The sequence below is a fragment of the Mixophyes fleayi genome, chromosome 10 (genome assembly GCF_038048845.1).
Source record: "Mixophyes fleayi isolate aMixFle1 chromosome 10, aMixFle1.hap1, whole genome shotgun sequence".
Taxonomy (NCBI): Eukaryota; Metazoa; Chordata; class Amphibia; order Anura; family Limnodynastidae; genus Mixophyes; species Mixophyes fleayi.
This window is the reverse complement of record NC_134411.1, coordinates 18,276,425-18,298,866: the sequence shown is the minus strand read 5'-3', so window position 1 is coordinate 18,298,866 and position 22,442 is coordinate 18,276,425. Positions and strand designations below refer to the sequence as shown.

At 39.9% G+C, this 22,442-nt stretch overlaps 1 protein-coding gene across 2 annotated transcripts in view; it reads right to left on the bottom strand.

Moving 5' to 3' along the window:
- LUZP2 (leucine zipper protein 2) overlaps window positions 1–22,442 on the bottom strand; it is a 462,788-nt gene that overhangs the window by 139,622 nt on the left and 300,724 nt on the right. For both annotated transcript variants that reach the window (XM_075188001.1, XM_075188002.1), the window contains exon 6: window positions 5,058–5,120. In XM_075188001.1, coding sequence (XP_075044102.1) covers window positions 5,058–5,120 — 63 coding nt within the window. The remainder of the gene's footprint in view (window positions 1–5,057; window positions 5,121–22,442) is intronic.

The window sequence follows — 22,442 nt, the reverse complement described above, 5'->3', positions numbered from 1 at the left end:
TGGTTGTGCTAATTAGAGGGTGTTGCTGCATGTGTATACAGGATCGGGCCCTAAGCACCCCCTACCCCATCGGTGCTGCCTATATAATGTACACAAACATGTAAAAAAAAATAGATATTAGTCTGTGAGATTTTTGTTTGTTGCAATTCTAAATAACTTGAAAAGATTAATGTACTACTTAAAAATATATACTAACATTGCTTGTGTATTGTGTCTGCACATAGAACTTGGCAATTTATGGCTCTCCAGCTGTTGTGATATCCCAGCTCCTGGCAGGCACATCACAATCACAACTGACAGACATATGTAGTTTCTTACAGGTCATGACATGCCTGGTACTTCTGAGCTTTATTGATCAGGTAGGTTAGGGCACCCTGGGTCAGAGACTGAGGTAAGTTCAGAGGCATGAAAAGAAATGATTAAGAAAATAGGGTGCGGTGAAAAGAGAAAAAGGGACAACAGACATTAGAGAAAAAAAAAAAAATATTATAGCCCTTTTAGATTGCCAACCCTGCAATATCCTGGGTATATGAACCTGGGATATTGCAGGGGGACAGAGCCTCCCGCCCTAGCAAATTCCAGGGTAGACCATGTTCAGACTGAACACTGGTCTGCCCGGGACTCCCTGGCAACATCACAAGAGGAGCTCTGATTGGCTCCTCCTGTGATGATAATTTTTTGTTTTAACTTGTTACTGGTGTTCGGTGAGACCCAAGTTGAAAAATCCAGGTCTCACCATTCACACTGGCGTCTACCCAGGTGGGACCCAGGAATAACCCTCCAAAATGCCCGGGTCTAATTCCCGTGTCATTGACCCATGTAGAATTCCCTGGACCCATTCGCACTGAATGGGACCCGGGTTGTCGGGGATCACCCCGGCAAAGACCTGGGTCTTTTAGGCAGTTTGAATGGGGTATTACACAGAAGGACAGACAACAGTAATGGGGCAGGAAATTAAGACAGACTAGGGCACATGCAGTGAAATAAAGGACAATATATATGTTGTAAGAGCAACATATGCCAGAAAAACATAAGCAATGAGACAAGGGGAACAGGGGGCTAACAAGAAAGAATGCAGGGCAGAGAAAGACAAACAATGACACAGACTATGAAGTAAGGGGTAGAGGAGAAAGATGAGACAAAGGGAAACATATATGAGACATGGGGACAGATAGGTATAGGGGTTAGCTACAGATAAGGAGTGGCAGATGCAGTGAGGTTAACAAGACTAAGGATATTTCCTTTTTTTCTTAAAAGTTTTATGGGGAAAATTAAGTGGGCAAAAGAGACCAGGGAGAGACAGGAAGGGAAGCAATGAGGCAGAGAGGTAGGAGAAACAGTTGCAGATATGCAAGGTTTTTATCTTGAAGTCTGATGTGAGTGCTCCAATCACAGAGTGCAGTGTCGTGACTGTTTTGGTGGCTTAGAACTTTGGACCATTCCTAATGGGCCCTCTTTCTCCCCTCCCCAATGCCATATGGCCCCTTAAGGGCATAAGGATCTTCAGACCCCTCGTTTGCTGAAGCTAGGGTGGGGATTCCTTGACATCCTAGACCCCAGGAGCTATATGGCCCCTTAGGGGTCAAAGACTTTCAGGCCCAACTCTATTCTATGGCTCAGGTGGGCCCCCTTTCAGTCTTCATAAGGGGCTCGCCAAAACTCCTCAAAAAAATTTAGACATATACACCTAAAACATAAAAACTGCACACTGCAAAAAAGTTCTAGTGTCAATAAGTTAAATATTCAGTATGTTTGTTACTGGGAGTTTTAGCTATGTGTGGTGGATGTATGAATACTCTCTCTAATGTCCTCTTAGATCTACCTTTGACTTGTGCCTCACTGACACACTGATAGCTACCTCTAGTTCACATCTAAAATACTTCTCCATTGTGAAACCTAATTATGAAATTCTCTACCATGCCTGATTGAACTCTTCCACATCCTTTAAATCTTTAAAGTCCACCTACTCCTATCCTGCTTACACCCTCATAATTATCCCAATTAAGATAAACTCATTCATCTTGTATCAGCTCGGCCCTTTTTCAGCTAGATAGTATGCTCTCTCACTCTAACTCTCATTTATTTTCATGCCTGCATATTTTTGGTCTACATTAAATGTCTCTGTTTATGAATACTCTGTTTTCCTCATAATTCTGCTCTATGGAGCCTTACAAATAAATAATAATAATAATAATAATAATACTAATAATAATAATAATAATAATAGTAATTTTAATGATAGTAAACCCCTATCTCCTATGTGTGTAGTCATCTTCAAACCATACTGACAGACTGCAGCCTGATTCGATCTGGCCACTTGTCAACAGCCAAATGGTAGGAACACATCCTATTTTCTAATTTATATTGCTGGACAAAATGATAGTCCTATTGTTTGACTTTTTGATTGAGCTGCAGGATCCACTGAATTAGGACCTGGTAATCTCTGCCAAGGTATTGCCATGTGACTAAGTTTATAGCTTTAATATGAGAAAGTACTTCTATTGTATAAATTATTTTTGGATATTTTATAGTATATGCAAGATGGATCTGAGGATCATATGAGAACAGGTGGCAGTGTAAAATCGGTTCTTCTGCTAAAGACAATCAAAATTAAGAGAATTCACCTGTATGCAGCCTTTATAAACCCTTGACTCCTAACAATCTTTGCATGAGAAAAGTTCGGATTTATGCTTTTTCATTGTTTTTAAAATGAGTCTTCTTTTGTTTACTTGTTCATTGACTATTTCTTTGTCTCTTACTAATCTACCTTTTTCAACCCATAGACTTTAACTCTGCCCTTCATCACCCATCCTCTCAGGACTAAGGAGCTTAAGTGCATATGGTGTGTCTCTGATAGCTAAGACAGCCAAGTAGTTCTCTCCTGGAAACCAACCATTAACATGACATTTTGCTTGTGCCTGAACATGGACCACAATGGCATAGAGTTGCGGTGTGGTGCTTTCCAACACTGCTCATAGATACATAAAACAGAGGTTTTTGCCCTGAAGGAAACAGTCCTTGCACCTGATGCCTGTTATGAGTTGTTAACCAGCCAACACGGCAGAATCTCAATTTTTTCTGGGAGCCTAAAATTGCTGCACCCTTGAATTTTTTTGGCAAGCCCAAAGTCTGCAGAGGATTCCTGACCCATATTCATATGCAGCTGTTCACACACCAAGATGTCATTGACTCTGTCCTCTGGTTTCCTGATGCTCCTGCCCATTCCATAGAGACCACAGATCAATGTCTATGTATTTCATCACTGCTGTCAACCACTGTTCTTGACAGCTGCCAAGACAACAACACCATCCTGGTGGTAGTGGATCGCTTCTCCATGCAAGTCCATTCCACAGCTTTGAAAAAATTGCCAACAGCACTCCAACACTGCAAGATCTTCACCAAAAAAGGTCTTCTGGCTGCATAGACTTTCTTTGGAGAACAACTTTGACTGAGGTGTCCAATTTGTGGCTAATTTTTGGAGGGTATTTTACAAGGTTGGGAATTTCACTCTACTTCTTGTCCAGGTACCAGTTCAGAAGAACAAACAAACGGAGTATTCTAACCAATCAGTTTCAGCTTTGTCTCAGATTCCCAGAATGTTTGGTTCCAATTGCTTGTGTGGGCAGAGTTTCCATGGAACAACCTTGTGCAGGCCTCCATGGCAGTATACCCATTTTACTTGAAACACGTTTTCCACCTGGTAGACAATCCATCAATCATAGCTAAAATACTGCACCTGTAGCCTTTATGAAGCCTTCCTTACCAATCTTTGCAAAAGCAAAGTTTGAAAGGTTTTTGTTTTGATTGCCTGTTCTTCAACTTCAGCTTTATTCGTTAGTATCTTTCCTTCTTCTACACATCAACTTCGGCTTCATAGCTCATAGAAACCAATAAATGCACAAGAAAAAAATAGAATCAAATGTGTTGCTATTGACAACTTGCCTTTTTAAATTTCATAATGTGCCAAATAGGTTTTTTTTATAAGCAAAATAAAAACCTTCCATTGATTTGTGTCTAGTTTTGTGCAAATGCACCCATTTTTTATGGGGAAGTGCATAGGTTTGATAGCAAATTGTTGGGTTGCAATTTACTAATGTCTTCCTTGCTTTGAGGTAGAGCATACTACTATTTAATCCCCATAAAGGAGGTGTCCCTATATTTATAATGAAATGCATTTTCCACCTTCTAATTACACATCTTTGACAAACCACAGAATTACTTCAATTCATTTAATAAAAACCTTATAAGAATAATTACAGACATGATGCACCCTCAGTCTCATGATGTATTTAAAACATAAAGAGGCTTAATCAACCAGTATTTCAGAAGGAAGAAATAAGAGTTTGATTTAAAGAAGGGTGTCCCAAGGTGGAAGTAGATTGGAATTTGTTGTGATGTATTTATCGCTACCAGCATGTACATTTTCTAGAGTATATATCAACCTGCAAACTAGGTGGTGATTGATTCTATAACGGAGTTTTCAAAGACCAGGAAGTGGGTGCGCTTGATGGACAAGTAGACGGACTTACATATAAAGGTCCAATACGGGTCAGCACTTTTTGTAGTTTTTAAATGAGCCTTAATGGAAGCAAGTATCTGATTGATTGCTGTGGTTTAGTGCACATTTTGCATATTTAGTAAATGTCATATGGAAAATATATGATGAAGATCTACAATTTGTTTATTTATTAGTCCACTGAGCTAAACGGATCAATAAAGACATCTCCATCTGTAGAGCTACTTTGAATTTTGCAGTTTTTTTTCCCAATAAATAAGCTAGCTTTTTCATATACTCTTTTCCGATGTCAAAATACTGAGTGTTGTTCTATACATGGCATTCTAGCCATATATTTATTTCTAGAAATATTACTTAAACATAGATACCATGGAAATAGAACATGCATCACTCAGATTTTTCAATGGATTGATGCCTGCACTAAATAAGAATTAGCTTCCAGCCGTCATAAGAGAAGAAATTTGATTATAAAGCACTACGGAGTATGCTGGCGCTATGTGAATAAAAGTTAATAACGTTAATGTAAACTCAGTTTACTCACCTCTTCAGCGCGAAGACCACAAAGCTTATTTCCTGATAACAGTTTTGTTTTCAAGCTTTTGTTCTGGAAATGTAAAAATAAAATAATCTATTTAGATGACAATCAAATAATGTGTCAGTTCTTATGAATTTAACTTTTCAGAAAACGAAAATATTTAGCTTAGACAATTTTAGGTTTGGAAGCATGAAAACAGTTGCACATATTTCATCTTATTTGCTTAACGGGTAACTCCCATTAAAAGCTATTTCTCCCATTTCACTGTCATAGCAATAATATGCATTAATCTGCCCTATCCAGAGATGGCCCATTATGTAATAGCAAGGGGAGCATAGGACTTCTGGCTCTTCTTTGGAATACAACCTTTTGAGGGATCTAGAGACTTGATGCCAGGATACTATCTAGTTGTCCCTTGCTCATTATTATGCTATAAATGATGATAACAAGCAATGGACACTTTACATATTGTCAGATATAGTACATTCAGCTGAGTAAGGTATAGACCGCAAACACCTTGAGAGAGAATGTGCTGATCCATTATATTGTTGTTAGGCAAGTACATCACAGTGTGGATATAATTAAACCTATAATTAAAGTTTTTAAAGAGTAATAGTAAAGGAGAGTATTAGTTATCTTTTGAAGTTGCAGTTTTTATTAAGAATCTAACATTAATAAGTGGGAATTCAATTGACCGCGCTGTTCGTGAGAACAATGCGGTCCGCGCACTATTACCATTACTACGATAATAGTGCACACTATTACCGTTAGTACGGTAATTTAACGTGGAATTTTGCTCGCTGCTCACAGAGCTGCAAGTAAAAATCAGCGCTGAAATTATCGTACTAACGGTATTAATGCGCACTATTACAGTGGTAATGGCAATAGTGCGCGGGCCGCATTGTTCTCAGGAAAAACGCAGTTAATTGAAATCCACCCATAGTGTAACCTGAGTAAAAGATACATTCCAAAGCACAGTTATTAACACACACCATTCTTGAGAAAATAAACAACAAACAGTGCCCCTTCCTTTCTATCCAGTACCCCCTGGTGAATTTTTAAGTGAAGTCTTCTGTGGAAGAAAGAGCCAAAATAATTCCTGTTACCATTCAGATCTAATGACTGAAAGCTTGATGATGTCACAGAAATTTGCTCTGGTGCACAGTAAATCTGCTTCTGCCAGTACATATGATGTTAGTACATGTAAACATATCTTAATATCAAACATCATTTATATAGGGCAATTGCACACCTTCCAAAATTCCAATTTTTGGATCTGAAGTCGTAGGCTCACAACCAACTTTCCTATCAGAAGAACATCTTTGCACTGCCGCACTCAAAAGTGATGCATGTGTGCATACTTCACAGCAGTTGGGAAACACATAATCACACAGGAAATGTATTATCAATACAGGAAATGTATATTTAATCCAGAAAATGTGAGGCATGTATGAGATCACTAGGTGACAGGGAGTGCTGGTGGTTCTATTGCCATTTTGGAGGCTCTTGGGGTCAGGTAGCTGTCAATTTAAAAACACATGAATAAGTAACCCAACATAGGGACTTTTATTGTTTAGTTTTAGGACCACTCTCTTAGCAGGTGTGCCATGACGTGGCGGGTGGCTTATTATATATTTGCAAATGTACCAATAGAATAGCAGCCTTCTTTCCTGGTTCACAGCTGCATGCCCTGTGACTTATCTGGGTATGTTTCTTATCGGTACAAGAATGGGAAATCGATTCGCCAAGTATGAAATTAAATCAAACAGCAAAAAAATTGAAAAAAAATTCTGTAGATTCTCTTTGTAACTATTAGCAGCCCAGACTAAACACTGCATTTACAAAACTGCATAAATAGTATCACAGCATTGGCTGGTAGCTTAATATTTTCCCATTTTGTCCTTATACAATCTACACCCGTGTAAAAGAATACGACTACTGCAAAACACCATTGTCATAAGTGCCATTAGTTATATAGGTGTACAAATACTCAGACAATCCCTTGTGAACAGTCTTAAAAATTAAAGAAATCTTCACACATTAGCTATTATAACTTTGTGTATGCCGACTTCGTAGAGAGCATATGGTAAATGTTTATATAAAAATTCATCTATAAAAAAGGCATAAACCACAAACCAGCATTTTAGAATAGTATGGGGTTGGTATGCTTCCATGGATGATGCATTATAGAAACATTTGCCATATGCTACCTATAAAATCAATATGCATACGTTTATACTAGCTAGTTTGTGAGGAGTTTATTTCTTTTTATCTCAACCTTTAATGATGAGGTTATACTACATTCAAGAACTTCATAATATGTACAAGTAAACAATTACAAAGTTGCCTTAATTAAGGGGGTATTTCAATATGGTTAGGGGGCTCCGCAGCAGCTGAGTGCTCCTGTCTTAAGAGGGCATCCCAAGGTACAAGAGCTGGCTGGGCTGGGGGGCAAGGAAGCATCGACCTTCCGGGCCGGTCCTATAGTGGACAACTTTGGGCTGGGTCACTGGGCCATCTGCATTATTTTTACTTTAAAATAGGCTTCTGAGTCGAGTCTTGCCCCCGGGCTAAAAGTTGCCAGCCTCCCCTGCCAGGGTAAGATGTAGGTCCCAAGTCCCCTGCCTACATTAACGCAGGAATCATTGAGATCAATGAATGCTAACATATAATAGTCTATCTATGTGGGTTATAGTATATCAGTGCAAAGTGCACCATGTTTTAAATAAATCAGCTTATGTTTTTTTTTTCAAACTTCTGTTACAATATTAGTTACACATTAGCTTACTGGATCATTCAGCACTGGTCTTAATACAAAATAAAGCGTTTAGCACCATTGAAGGATAGTTCAAGCACTAAAATAAAAGTTTGTATCAATCTCAGTTCTAGACTTATGTCCAGCATATTATCCTAGCATCGGAGAATTGAGAACAGGAGAACATTTAAAATGAGTAGGATCTGACAGATTCTTCAATCAGTTGAGGCTTTAACAACTTGACAATATTACTGGAATTTGACTCTTTAATAAGTAAACAATTAAGAAAATATTAAAAAGATTAAATATATAGATAACCATGAACTTTACAATTTTTTGCAATATAAGCAGATTTTACTTTAATAAATCAATATATTCAAATTTAACAGATTAAATTTGATAAAATATCGTAATTTTTTTTGTAAATTAACAATTAACATTGATGTCTAGCTTATATAAACTAAATTTTAAGTATAGTACATAATCATTAAGATGTGTGCTTTATAATAAATAAATAATACATGTATATATATATATATATATATATATATATATATATATATAAATATATATACATACATACACTCATAGACAGACAGACAGACAATAGTAGTATATGCTTTGAGTTTATCAAAACAAATCATCGTCTTTTTATAATGTTTCAGTCATATAGACATTTTAGCACTGCGCAAACATCAGCATCAGCAAATATTACAAAGAACAAAGAAAGATAAACAAGTCCTGTAAAACTGGACATAACTGTTACAAAGCATAATTATTGCATGTCCTTGAAACTCGTTAATAGAACTAAAGCCTATTGAGACTTGCAAAGCTTGAGGTCTGAACCCTGAACAATATTTTTCTGAACAAACCAAGTTAACTCTTTCAAGATATATATATATATATATATATATATTATTATTTTTTTAAAGCTAACATGAAACCATGAGAGATGCATAAAGCATTCAGGATAAAAGCTTTTCGCTTTGCTATAGTAACTATCTGTGATGACAGTTTTCATGTGATGTGAAATTGTAATCTTTATGACTGCTCATAGCTAAATTATGATTGACTTAAGTTTGAGGAATAATAAGAGAGTTATAGAAAAGTTTAGAATATATATATATATATATATATATATATATATCCTTTTTTACAATATATGTGGATGTAGCTTAAACATATGAAGGTGCACCATAGACAGTCAGTCACTCACTGTGTGAGTCATATCACAGTTCCAGAGATGGTTTATAACATAGAGTGATAAGATATATGACAACAAGAGGGAAGGTGGAGGCTATATGTGATAAAAGGCTAGATTTACTAACATTCGAGTTTGGCGGTGGTTTTAAACCTTCACATATCACCGGAGGCTTAGTGTTGCATTTACTAAAGGGCATTTTTTAAGCTGCGACGTAATATGGCTGGTGATGTGTGGCGGATTGAAAACAGCGAAACCGCCAGCGGTTTGGTTAAAACCGCCATCAAAACCGCTATCCAAAAGACAGGGCAGTTTTAATACTTCTGAATGGCTTGATAGCTCAAATATGCTCTTTGAGCTATTTTGCCATTCAGAACATAAGACATAACCATTGACATTTAAATTATTGGGGCAATCAATATTTATTGATTAAGGGGCAAACTATTTTGAAATTAACTAATGGAGGCAAATTTTAATTTTCATCATATTAAGGCGGCGGTTCCCAAAGTGTGCACCGCGGCGCTGTCACTGGCGTGCCGTGGGCCAGGCAAAAAAAAAGAAAGAAAAGAGAAACTTACCAATCTGCGCGGCGCCGGAACCCAGCAGTCTCCTCTCTCCCGCAGCAGCTGTCACTGACGTCATTCAGTGACAGCTGCGGGAGAGGAGGCTGCTGGGTCCCGGCGCCGCGCAGATTGGTAAGTTTCTCTTTTCTTTCTTTTTTTTTTTCCTGGCGCGGGGCAGAGGGAGGGGGACAGAGGGCAGACCGAGGGCAGAGGAGGAGGAGAACAGATGGCAAAGGAGGAGGACAGAGGGCATAGGAGGAGGGGGACAGAGGGCAGACCAGGAGCACAGATGGCAGAGGAGGAGGGGGACAGAGAGCAGAGGAGGAGGGGGACAGAGAGCTGAGGAGGAGGGGGACAGAGGGCAGACCAGGAGCACAGATGGCACAGGAGGAGGGGGACAGAGAGCAGAGGAGGAGGGGGACAGAGGGCAGAGGAGGAGGGGGACAGAGGGCAGACCAGGAGCACAGATGGCAGAGGAGGAGGGGGACAGAGGGCAGACCGAGGGCAGAGGAGGAGGAGGAGGACAGATGGCAAAGGAGGAGGACAGAGAGCAGATGAGGAGGGGGACAGAGGGCAGACCAGGAGCACAGATGGCAGAGGAGGAGGGGGACAGAGAGCAGACCGAGGGCAGAGGAGGAGGAGGACAGATGGCAAATCAGGAGGACAGAGGGCATAGGGGGTGGGGGACAGAGGGCAGACCAGGAGCACAGATGGCAGAGGAGGAGGGGGACAGAGAGCAGACCGAGGGCAGAGGAGGAGGCGGACATATGGCAATCAAGGAGGACAAAGGGCAGAGGAGGAGGGGGGCAGAGGGCAGACCAGGAGGACAGAGGACAGAGGGGGACAGAGGGCAGAGGGGGACAGAGGGCAGAGGGGGACAGAGGGCAGAGGGCAGAGGAGAAGGACAGAGAGCAGAGGAGGAGGGCAGAGGAGGGGGACAGAGGGCAGACCAGGAGGACAGAGGAGGGGGACAGAGGGCAGAGGAGGGGGGCAGAGAGCAGAGGAGGGGGACAGAGGGCAGAGGAGGGGGGCAGAGGAGGGGGATATATGGCAGAGGAGGAGGACAGATGGCAGAGGAGGAGGGCAGAGGAGGGGGAGAGAGGGCAGAGGAGGGGGACAGCGTGAGAGATGGCAGAGGAGGGGCCAGAGTGACAGAGGGCAGAGGAGGGGGCCAGCGTGACAGAGGGGGCAACGTGAGAGAGGGCAGTGTGCCTGCATGCAGAGGGGGCAGTGTGCCTGGTTGCAGAGGGGGTAGTGTGCATGGTTGCAGAGGGGGCAGTGTGCCTGGATGCAGAGGGGTATTTTTGCATACAACTAAATAAGTATTTCTGTCGTGACCTAAATACTTATTACAACTTTTTGACTCAACTACCTCTAAAACAGGACTGTTCAGTAATTATTTTGGAGGGGTGCCTTGAAAAAATTTGGAGACTCTAAGGGTGCCGCGAACTGCAAAAGTTTGGGAACCACTGTATTAAGGGGACAAAATTACTGAATTTTTATATTATTCAGGCACTATGTAATGTCACATTGTGCAACATAAATAATTATATCCACCATTAACAATCAGTTAATTTTATTATATATTCACATTTCAATTCTATCTGTTTTAATCGAGGTTTGGGCTTTACTAAATCCGCAGGTTTGAAAACCGCCAGAGAAATTGCTGAAAACTGTCGGTTTCCCCAAATCGTCCTTCAGTAATTCTAGCCCAAAGGATAGTAGGGTGAAGTCGTATGTGACAAGGGAAGAGTGTGGAGATATGAGACAAGGGGTGGGAGGTTTGGGGCAATAATGTAGTACTAGAGAAGTTGGGGAGAATCTTTTGACCCAGGTCAAGGATAGAGGTATATGCAGAAGAACAATGTGAGTCTTCACTACATGTATTACAGTGCACCATAGCTGCCCATATGGGGACCCTTTTTGTCAACTCTTCCTCTGCATGCTGGTTTCACCTCTTTTCCATATTGACTATCCCCTCTGCATGTTTGCCACACCCCTTCTGCAGATGAACTTTGGAAGCATGCATTTGCTTCAGGTGCTATGACACCTTGAAGCACATCTTTTTAGATAACGTCTAAAGATTTGAAGGTTGTGGGAAAGCCTTTTTGGGCATGGGAGGGAATTCCATAAGTGGGGATGGGAGTAGCACGGGAGAAGTTAAAAAATTATTTTTTTCTTCCATGGTATGTCATTCTGCCAAGTACTTATAAATTAAAAATGTGCGGAATTTCTGCAGTGTAGTGGGGTTGAAGTAGGACTGGGAACACTTAACTCCAAATTCCACCAGCAAAGCATGCAAAGTTAAATGTGGACAAAGGCAAGTATTTCGCAAAACTGTTTTGAAATGTTGCCTCCTCTGTACATTGTATACTTATATATCTTTGTACTGGAGAAAACATTTCTCTTTTCTTTCCGGCTTGGCAATGCAAATGTAACTGTATTTAGAGTTTCAGAAATAAATACTTTTGACTGCAGAAACGATAAAAAAATAGGAAACTAAACATGATGAGGAAAACAGATGGCAACCTATAACTTAATGTTTAGTTTTATTTTATTTATTTTAATTGCATTCTAATACGAATTACACACCCAAGAAGAAAAAAAGGAAGAAAGAGAACATCTGCTTTTCTATTGCTAAAACCCAAGAGTTGAAATAAAATTCTTACAAAATTAGCTTTAGTCTTCATACTGACATGCAATACATACTAAAAATGAATAATAGCATTACATAATTATAATGATCAGTAAGGGCAGTCACAGTCAAATGTTTGGGTGGAAGGCCAATTGTAGAGAGCTAAGAAGAGAGTGAAAGGAGAAAAAGTGAGATAGGCAGTTCAACACAGGCAGATTAAGTAGTGTAGTGCACAAACAGACAGCAATGATGTATAACACTGTCACGAGCCGCGGCGGTACTCACAGCCGCCGCTGCTCGCTTCTGGCTCCCCCTGGCGTCCCAGCCGTCACCTTGACGACCGGGACGTCATTTCCCCTTCCTGCCCGGCCGTCACCAAGGCAACGGCCGGACGCCTCTCACATAGCGCTGCATCCCGGCAGTGCTGGAAGCCGGGCGCATGCGCGAAAACAGGCACAGCCTGTGGGCTAATTAAACTAGGAGGGCTGAATTTACAGGCATTAGCCCGCAACTGTGTGTATTCAAGGACAAGCCCTGATTGGTCCTGCTCTGTACTAGCAATTAGTCTGCAGGAGTGTATACAAGGCCTGATTGGTCTATGTCTGTATTTAAGGCAATGATGTCTGCTGCCTCATTGCCGGTTATAGCTTCTGATGCCAGTCTGCTGACCTGCTCTGTGCCTTGTTCCTGTTGAATATTCTGCTGATTACCCGTGTATGACCCTTTGCCTGGATTTGGACCTTGCCTGTGTATCTCGTGAGCCTAACCTCTGGCGTGTTTACCGACCTTCCTGTCTGCTCGTGACCCTTGACCTCGGCCTGTTTATTGGAATTGCTATCTGCTGCCGGTCCTTGACCTTTGCTTGGACTTCACTTCGTTTACCTGGGTTCTCCCCAGCCGGTACACACTTCACGACCCTCTGTCAGTCTGCGGCCCAGTCTGTCCCCACCACTAGGGGCTCCAGTGAACACCTGACTGGCAGAGTAGATTCCGGGTTGTGTTGTAGCGGCTGGAGGGGTTCCTAACAAACACATTACATAATACAATAATGTAATAGTATTTTGTGTGTGACATTGACAACTCAAGATTATAGCCTTCTGTTCCATTGTCAGGATGACAGTTTCCAATTCTCCCTTGGCAAATTTTAGCGGTAGTCTAACACAGTTCGACTCTTTATTAGTTTGGCCAGCTTGCCCAGCATTAAGCCCCTGCCCACAGGAAATATAGGCCTTTAAACTCTAAGTTCCTCCACAGCTCTAGCTTGAGCGACAAGTGTAAAACTAATGTCATTCTTTCCAGCAAGTCTGACATCTCCCAGTTTCCTTAGACAAAGGTGATCAGAAGAGGTGCTCTGTTTATCTGCAATGCTTCATATAGTTACATCCGAAATATACTCTGCTAGATGCACATGGTAAATTGTTCACTTTGCTACACTTCTCCCTCCCCTTTAGCATAACCAATACCTCTCCTGAATATATAAACCCCAGATAGTCTCACAAATCTTGGCTCCAAGTTAACTTAAGCTGTCCTACTTTTTTGATGCTTTTCTCCAGTACAGTGCCTGATTTCATCAGATGTTGACTGTGATGGAACCAAGTGTATTTAACGCCCCCCACAGCCGATCGGTGCATGGGATGAGCAGTGCATTTACAGAAATGTTTACATTTATAGAAGTAAGTTAAAACATACGCTATAACACTAAAAATATTTGGGAGCAATGTCATGTTAACAATAAAGGAGCCAACTATGTCAAGTGCATTATTTTTTTTCTCTAAAGCATTACTCATGAATAAGCAAGCACCTGTGTAACGGACCTAGTAACAAGGAGACATGCCGCTTGTGAAAGGTAATTACACCATAATATTAGCAGAATGTCCAATAATAAACTGTAGTATTGTTCTTTGATTGTCATGTTAAACCTCTTTATGTATAAAATTCATCAGTTAACAACTGCAGCAGTTGCTTAACAACAAAATATAATACACTCAGATGTATATTTAACAGATTAGGTCTAATGACCCCAAAACTTCTTGTGTGGCATGAATGAATTCAAATCTTACAAACAAAATTAAATTCAGAATATAAAAAGTATATAATAAACCTATTCTGAAAGGGGCCTGTAGCCCCCTCCCATCCAGTTGCTGACCATAGGAGCAGATATCCATTGAACAAGTGGAGATTATTATGCACATTAGAATTGAATGTGCTTCTATTTTAGAGCATGTCTCAAGCAACTCAATCCAATAAGTATAGATATGAACATTAGAATCCAGATACTCACAAACTACCATATACACCCTATACCCAACAATAAATATTATTAAATTCTATACTCTTGTTAAGACCTGCATAAAATGATGAACCAAGTAGGAAAATCCAGCAGGGATATTGTCTGAATAACAGCCTAAACCTCCTCTAATTGTTGTATTAATATGCTCAATGCCTCTAATCTTAATAATTTTTTATGTCATCTTTGTCATGTTTAAGTGTATAGAGAGGTTGTTGGCCTGTTTTTTTTCTTCAAAGTCTTGAATCTGTGCTTACGGAAGTGAACAGTCAGCGTGTGGTGCAACCGACATATTGTAACCCACATTCGCACTCATTGAGATAAATTACAAAAGTTGTTTGGTAATTAATACAACTCTCTATTTTACACTTTTCATATGTTATCTTAGATTCAAATTCATAACACTATTTTTCAATAAACTTACAAGTAATGCATTTATATCTAACACAACTAAAACAAGCAAAAGATCTCTTGGGATTCCATGAACCTGCAGATTAATGCTTCGATTTCTAGATTTATAAACAAAATAAACTCTGAACCAGATTATTTCTCAATGTATTGGATCTTCCAAATATAGTAACATGCTTCTATGATAGTATGAATTTCACAACATCATCCACTTTTAGCAATGCAAACTTCTTTATTGATGGAATGGCTTGTTTACAAAATGTTCATCAGGGAAGCAGTTTCCAACTTTTTAAGTGATTGCGCTGATAAGTTAAGTAATTATTGCATAAGAAGAATGTGGGTTGGCAATGCAATTTATTAATGTCTGAACCTCGTTCATCCCCTTTAAAATATTTTGACTCTAAGGGGCATATTCAATTAGCTTCCGGGATCACGGCTACGCGTGGCCGCCTCCTTCCCGATACCACTACACTGCAGATTTCCCTTTGCACCCTTTAGGGTTACAAAGGGAAATATGTGATATGGCAGCACCATAATTGCACTTTATACCTGCTGCCGCGATCCCGGAAGCTAATTAAATATGCCCCTAAGCTTTCTTTATTTAGTCACAGGTTTTCAGGTATTGAGGACAATATGTCATGGTCTATTAGTGGTGAAAACAAAATACCTCTAAAATTACAATTAAGTGCCAGTAACAGCAATTTGGGGATGAGCATGATTAGACATGTGAATATGACATTGGAGTAGTACTCGAATGTGATATTCTTACCCAGAGTGATGATGAGGTAAACACTCTAATCCCCTGCTCAAAGGTCAGCAGATGAAATGAAGATTTACCATATAACGATGAACCTAAAGCTTGCACTAGCAAAAAATGGCAGACCCACACAGCTGAGTACATTTTACAAGAAAAGAAGCAAAGCTAGTGCCAGTGGTAATGAAGTAAAGTAGTGTTGATGCATTCTTATCCTCATCCAACTTATTTAGGTTTAAAAGTAATGTAATGGGTGACAGACATTTGTCAGTTTTGTATAATGCTTAACCCAATGCAAAGCAATCTGTTTGCAGATCCTGGCAACATAAGGGCTCATGTAGAATTGAGTCCTGGGGTACAACTTGATACCACCAATGGTGCCCTAGAATCTGGATTTGGTCATGGTAGGTCGTTGGTTCCTCTGTCTCTACTCTACTCTTACTATGTATACTATCCTAACTATTATTTCCTTCTCCTTCTGCTAATCAGCACCCCTTTCACAGTATTGTCAGTAGGTGCAACCAATAGGGATGTTAAAATAAGTGGAGGCTTTAGCTCTCATTGGACAGTGTGCTGTAAACTTTTATATGTATGCGTATATGTATATAAAACACACAAATTTACACGTTTATACGTATAGCTACATAGATACATTCACTTATTAATTATATTTCAAACAAGTATCATTTGCAACTAGCTGAAGATTATGAATTTTTAACAAGAAAGTATATCTACTTCACTATGCAATTCACTGATACATTACTATTAAATCACTACACTAAGCACAAGCTGAATTCTATTGCGGCAGTATGTTTTAGTTGTTACATTGCCCTGGAACTTTGTAATATTTTTGGTGGTTGCAGTTCTTACATATATCAAAGTGTAAATTAAACAGGAGTATAGAAAATACTGTAGGCAATATAATGCACAAAGTGTACTGACAAATGAAATTCTTCTTACGGTAACAGATAGCAATATTGCTTATCATATTCTGTATTTTTTATGAATGTCCATAGCTGGAGGAGTTTAAAGTTGTAATTCATTGATATGCTGTGAGGGATGTGATACAAAATTCAGCTTGAAGGACAACCTGACTGTCTTTCTGCCATTTCATCTTGGATGTCTTCTCGCCAACTTGAACTCAATCTTTTAAAAATGTAATTAATATTATTCCCACCCAAAAAACAGAAGCTTCCCGCCTGACATTTCTATTTCTGTCGATAACATGACCATAAATCCCACCCCACAAGCTCGTTGCCTAGGTGTAATCCTTGATTCACAACTGTCGTTTATTCCCCACATCAACTCTATATCTAAATCATGTTACATACACCTAAAGAACATTTCCAGAATATGCACATATCTGACACAAGACACAGCAAAAGCATTAATTCATGCACTCATCATCTCCCGCATCGACTATTGCAATTCCCTCCTTACTGGTCTTCCCAAAGTCAGACTTGAACCCCTACAATCTATTTTGCACGCATCGACTAGACTGATTTTCCTTACAAACCGTTATTCCTCTGCTGAGCCACTCTGTCAGTCTCTACATTGGCTGCCTGTATTTCAACGAATCCAATATAAAATTCTTCTACTAACATACAAGGCCATCAACAAAATTGCACCGACATACATTTCCTCACTTGTCTCGAAATATCTCCCTACTCGACACCTCCGTTCTGCACAAGATCTACGTCTCTCTTCCACTCTCATCACATCCTCCCATTCTCGGTTACAGGATTTTTTCCGGGCTGCACCTACTTTGTGGAATTCCCTCCCACGCACAGTAAGACTTTCCTCTATTCTTCAAACCTTCAAGCGTTCACTGAAAACCCACCTCTTCAAACAAGGTTATGATATTCCTCAACCATCATCTTAATTTCCCTAGATTACCCTATTACCATCCTCTACACTGCTAACGCAAGACAACAACCTTCTGACCAACATTGCAACACACACAGCCCACTCAGTACTTTTACCTTTGCAGTCTGGCTGGTCCATTGTGCAATATGATGTAGCACATGCCCTTGTGTTTCAAACTCCCATTGTCCTATAGATTGTAAGCTTTCGAGCAGGGTTCTCTTACCTCTCTGTCTGTATGTATTACCCAGTATTGTCTAATTAATGTTTGTTCCCAATTGTAAAGCGCTACGGAAGTTTCTGGCGCTATATAAATAAATGTTGATGATGATGATGAACCTGTCTAGAAGTGTGAAAACCTTGTATTATTTTTTTGGAAATATTTACAAATTTTGTCCTAGAAATTTTGTTGTTTAATAAGCTCTCAATGAACAAACACTGTAGCATTTCTGAGTGGATATGTTCTATTAAGTCCAGTTTTCAAATGTCTGAAATGTGTGTTGGCTACTCATGGGCAGGACTTCCTGACCAATCACACTAATCTAGATATGTGTGATTTACACGTTACATAGTTTTATTGGGCGTCATTCATGAAGCACCAAATGAAAGAGCAAAGATTTGGAGGTGTTGTGCGCCTACATTTGTGCAATTGTGCCTACGTTTCTGCCAAAATCAGGCAAAAAGAGCAAGTTGGCAGAATTTGGGCACTGTCCACTGAATAGTGGTTAGAACTTCTGCCACACAGCACTGACCGGGGTCATGAGTTCAATTCCCGACCATGACCTTATCTGTGTAGAGTTGAATGTTCTCCCTTTGTTTGCGTGAATTTCCTCCGGGTGCTCCGGTTTCTTCCCACACTCCAAAAACATACTGTACTAGTAGGTTAATTGGCTACTCTCAAATTGACCCTAGTCTCCCTCCGTCTGTTGTATGTGTATATTAAGGAATTTAGACTGTAAGCTCCAATGGGGCAGGTACTGATGTCAGTGAGTTCTCTGTACAGCGCTGCAGAATTAGTGGTGCTATATAAATATCTGCTGCTGCTGATAGTAGGTGCACTGGTGTACTTAGATTTCTGGAGCAAAGCAAAAATATTATTTAAGGTCTATCGATCTCCTATCTATCTGAACTCACTTCATCTGTGCTGTTTGCATTACAGTCTTTGATTTAAAAAGTATTTAGCAATTGAAATACAAAGCATCTTATTTCCTCTCCAACATTGACTTAATGCATACATTCCTCACAAGCCGCCAGCATGTTTGACATTATATAACTTCTAATTTATCATTCTATGTTTATGTACAAAATACTCATGAGCCCCCTAATTGATTTTTACTACTTGCCTTTTCATGGATATCCCAAAGGCTTTGGCCTATACAACATTGCAATTTGCTCTGTCAAACATAATGTAAGACACAGCATAGATTTCCTTTATGAGCTGAAATAAACTGCTGACAGGATTAAGAAGATGTTTAGAAAAAAATATAATCATGAAAACTGTTATCACTTTTATGCAACAATAAAGAGCAAGACTGTTAAATGATGTAACAGAATATTGAAAATGACTAATCTTCTACTGGGTGGCAACAGAAACAGTCGCTACAGAGTTAGAATGCTGGGATCAGCTGATCCAGCTACTGCACACTGGCCCATTGGGAATTAAAAAACCATATGTATTATATAAGACTGAGGAAAACGTGAAACTACAGCCATTTAATCCTATTTTAAGGCATTGTTCACTTATTTTACCCAGGGCCGATGCAAAAGCCTCAGGCACCCAAAACAGCATTTCATCTTTCCCGCAGGCACTGCCTTGCACCCCGTTTTTCAGGCACCCCAACACTTTGACACCCTAGACACACATCTAGGTTTGTTTAGTGGCAGCGCTGGCCCTGATTTTACCACAGCTGCATCTGTCCGTTAGGGTATCAAACACCGACTACCACAACACCGTAACATTGACTGTATAATCAGAAAATGCAAGCTCAATCAGATTGGCTGAACTTACAAAAAGGAGATTTCCTTTTGTGAGACAAGACTCTGGTGTACAACTGATACTGGTGAAACAAAAGACTAGGGGCCTGAGTCATTAAGGGATGTATCTCTGTTATTCGTGCATATCATACGCAATTCCCTTCTGCGCATGCCTAGAACGGGGACACTCGGCCGTCAACAAAAGCAAGTCTACTGCGTATGCCAGCGCAAATAACAGTTACTATGGTCTACGATTTTGGGGAGTGAACGGGGCGGGGAAGGGGTATGTGCCCGTACTCGATGCACAATGTGGGCGTGCCGAACTCAAGCGAATGCAGCCACGTTGGAATGAAACTCTGCGTCTGTGAAAATTTCTTGCTTTCTTTTTCATTTCTTGCACCAGCTATGGGGCTGGTCTAGGTCCTGTGTCAGTATCATATACATGCAATAATATGTGTCTGCAATCAGGAGCAACTGTAAAAATCTATGTTATGTACTGTAGACATTAAGGACAGCCTAACCCTCATGTTTATCAACGAAAAAAATATATAATTTTTTTTTATACAATTTCCATTTCTAATCATAAATGACTGTATTATTGACAGGTAACATTAATTGATTAATATTTTTTTTCTATGATTTCTTTTTAGATTTCATATTCACATACCTATTGTACGCATCCTGCAGTGTCTGGTCTAGTACAGCAGAGTGAACCTACACCCATAGTCAACACCACACGTATCTTGAGATCCGCTCCTTGCTGACTACGGAAGCAGAGCCGCTTTACGTACACTTGAGAGCAACTGGATAATGCAATCAGTATGTGTGCCTTAATGACTCAGGTCCTACATGACCATTACTGCCCACTATGTAGGTGTATCACCATCATCAGCAGCATAGCCAGTAGCATTGTCATTATCCTCCTCGTCCTTACAGCATAGTATTGCTAGCACAAATGCCAGGTCATTCACAGCAGAACTCTTCTTTGTTTCGCTAGTTTCACAATGAAACATACCAGGGTCAATCTGTTGGAAAAACTCAGAAATGTCATAACAAAATGGCTCACCCCGATAAGACTGTCCTCATGATTCCTCATTACCTAGAACAGATCAAATATTGTGTGTGTATTATGACTGGGTGAATTTCAACATGTGCCATGCTTTGCACACAGAATAAACTTGGTGGTGAGAGTTTCTTAAAAAAATGAGAGGTCAGTGCAGGAGATGCTGTCCGTGGCCCGTTAAATCTATGGGCATTTTTGACATTCAGCAGCTGCATGTAGAACATTAAAACATCTTCCAAAATAATTAAACGCCGTGCCACCAACTGAAGCAAGGGGTAGTAATGAGGTGGAAATCCACACTTTATGCACACGGCTGCACCACTATGTTTCATAAGGGTTGTGTCTTTTATTAAGCTGCCATGTTTTTGTGCCACTGCTTTGTCACTAATTTTAGTCAACCAGTTCGCTGCAGCCTTTGGCCACAATTGGTGAAATTTTTGACAGTTGTGACAAAATCATTGGAAAATATACTGTAAATGACTGTAAATTAATGTTAGTGCTATAAAAAGTAAAGTAGGAACAAAAACAGATCAAAATCACAAGATATTACCTATTTTTCACAATTTTTAATTCAATCCAGATCCAACACCAAAATCCTTAATACATTGAAGATTTTTTGGCAAAAACCAAAACATGGAGATGGTATTAGAACCAAAACCAAAGCAGGAGAGTCTCAACACATCTCTAGTTCTATGTCTTTAGTTATACTTACATAGCATGGCTCTTCAGTGAAACCAACATAACTTCTTATAACTGAGCTAAAATTAATCTATGTGCACAGAATAATACAACAACACGTGTCTCAATGTGTTTCATTTCAAGGCAAACTGTTTTGGGTGATGACTAGGGTTTTCCTTTAAATACTTTTATGCAGATTAAAATGCTAAAATATATCAATATAATTAGTATGCATTTAATTATATTTGTAGTGAACTGACATTCTGCTCATTAGTGCCAGGTCAAAATTTAAGTGTTCAGTCTGTCGCTATTTAGATATTTTTAGATGCATTCTAATTTCGCTGCCAAAGATCTCTTAAAAAAAATAGAAAAGGTTGAACCATACTGTAAATTTTACATAGAGTAGAATGGTTTAACCATCTCAATCATGATATAACAGTGAGCAGAGACTATGCACACTATTGTATGCACATACCTTAAAATGAAACACTCATGAACTATCCACCTAAAAAATATATTTCACTGTTTAGCTTGTGGGGCGCAGGTATGTAAGCAAAAAGTATGTACTTACCTTCCACACTCTTCTCCCACAGATGCTATTTTGTCCCATAACACCTACAAAGTAATCCTGATGTATCAAGCACCAGCTGCTAAAACAACTCTTACAAAGATGGGGAACAAGTGTCGGGAGCTGGACACACAGAGCCAGGACACCTGTTGGCAGATTGGCCCAAGAGTGCCAATGCAGTATAAAAGAGAAAGCTCTTTTTAGGACCAGAAGAGGAAGGAGGATCAGTCTTTTAACTATTTGATACACCAATCAGCCACAACATTAAATCTATTGACTAGTGAAGTGAACAATATTGATTATCTCATTACAATGGCACCTGTCAAGGGTTGGTATATATTAGGCAGCATGTGAACAGTCAGTTCTTGAAGTTGATGTGTTGGAAGCAGTAAAAATGGGCAAGCGCAAGGATCTGAGCAACTTTGACAAAGGCAAAATTGTGTTGGCTTGACGACTGGGCAAGAGCATTTTCAAAACAGCAGGTCTTGTGGGAGTGTTCCCAGTATGCAGTGATTAGAATTTGCCAAACGTGGTTCAAGGATGGACAACCAGGAAACCGGTGAAAGGGACATGGGCGCTCAAAGCTCATTGTTTCGCGTGGGAAGCGAATGTTTGCCCGTCTGGTCCAGCCCCACAGAAGAG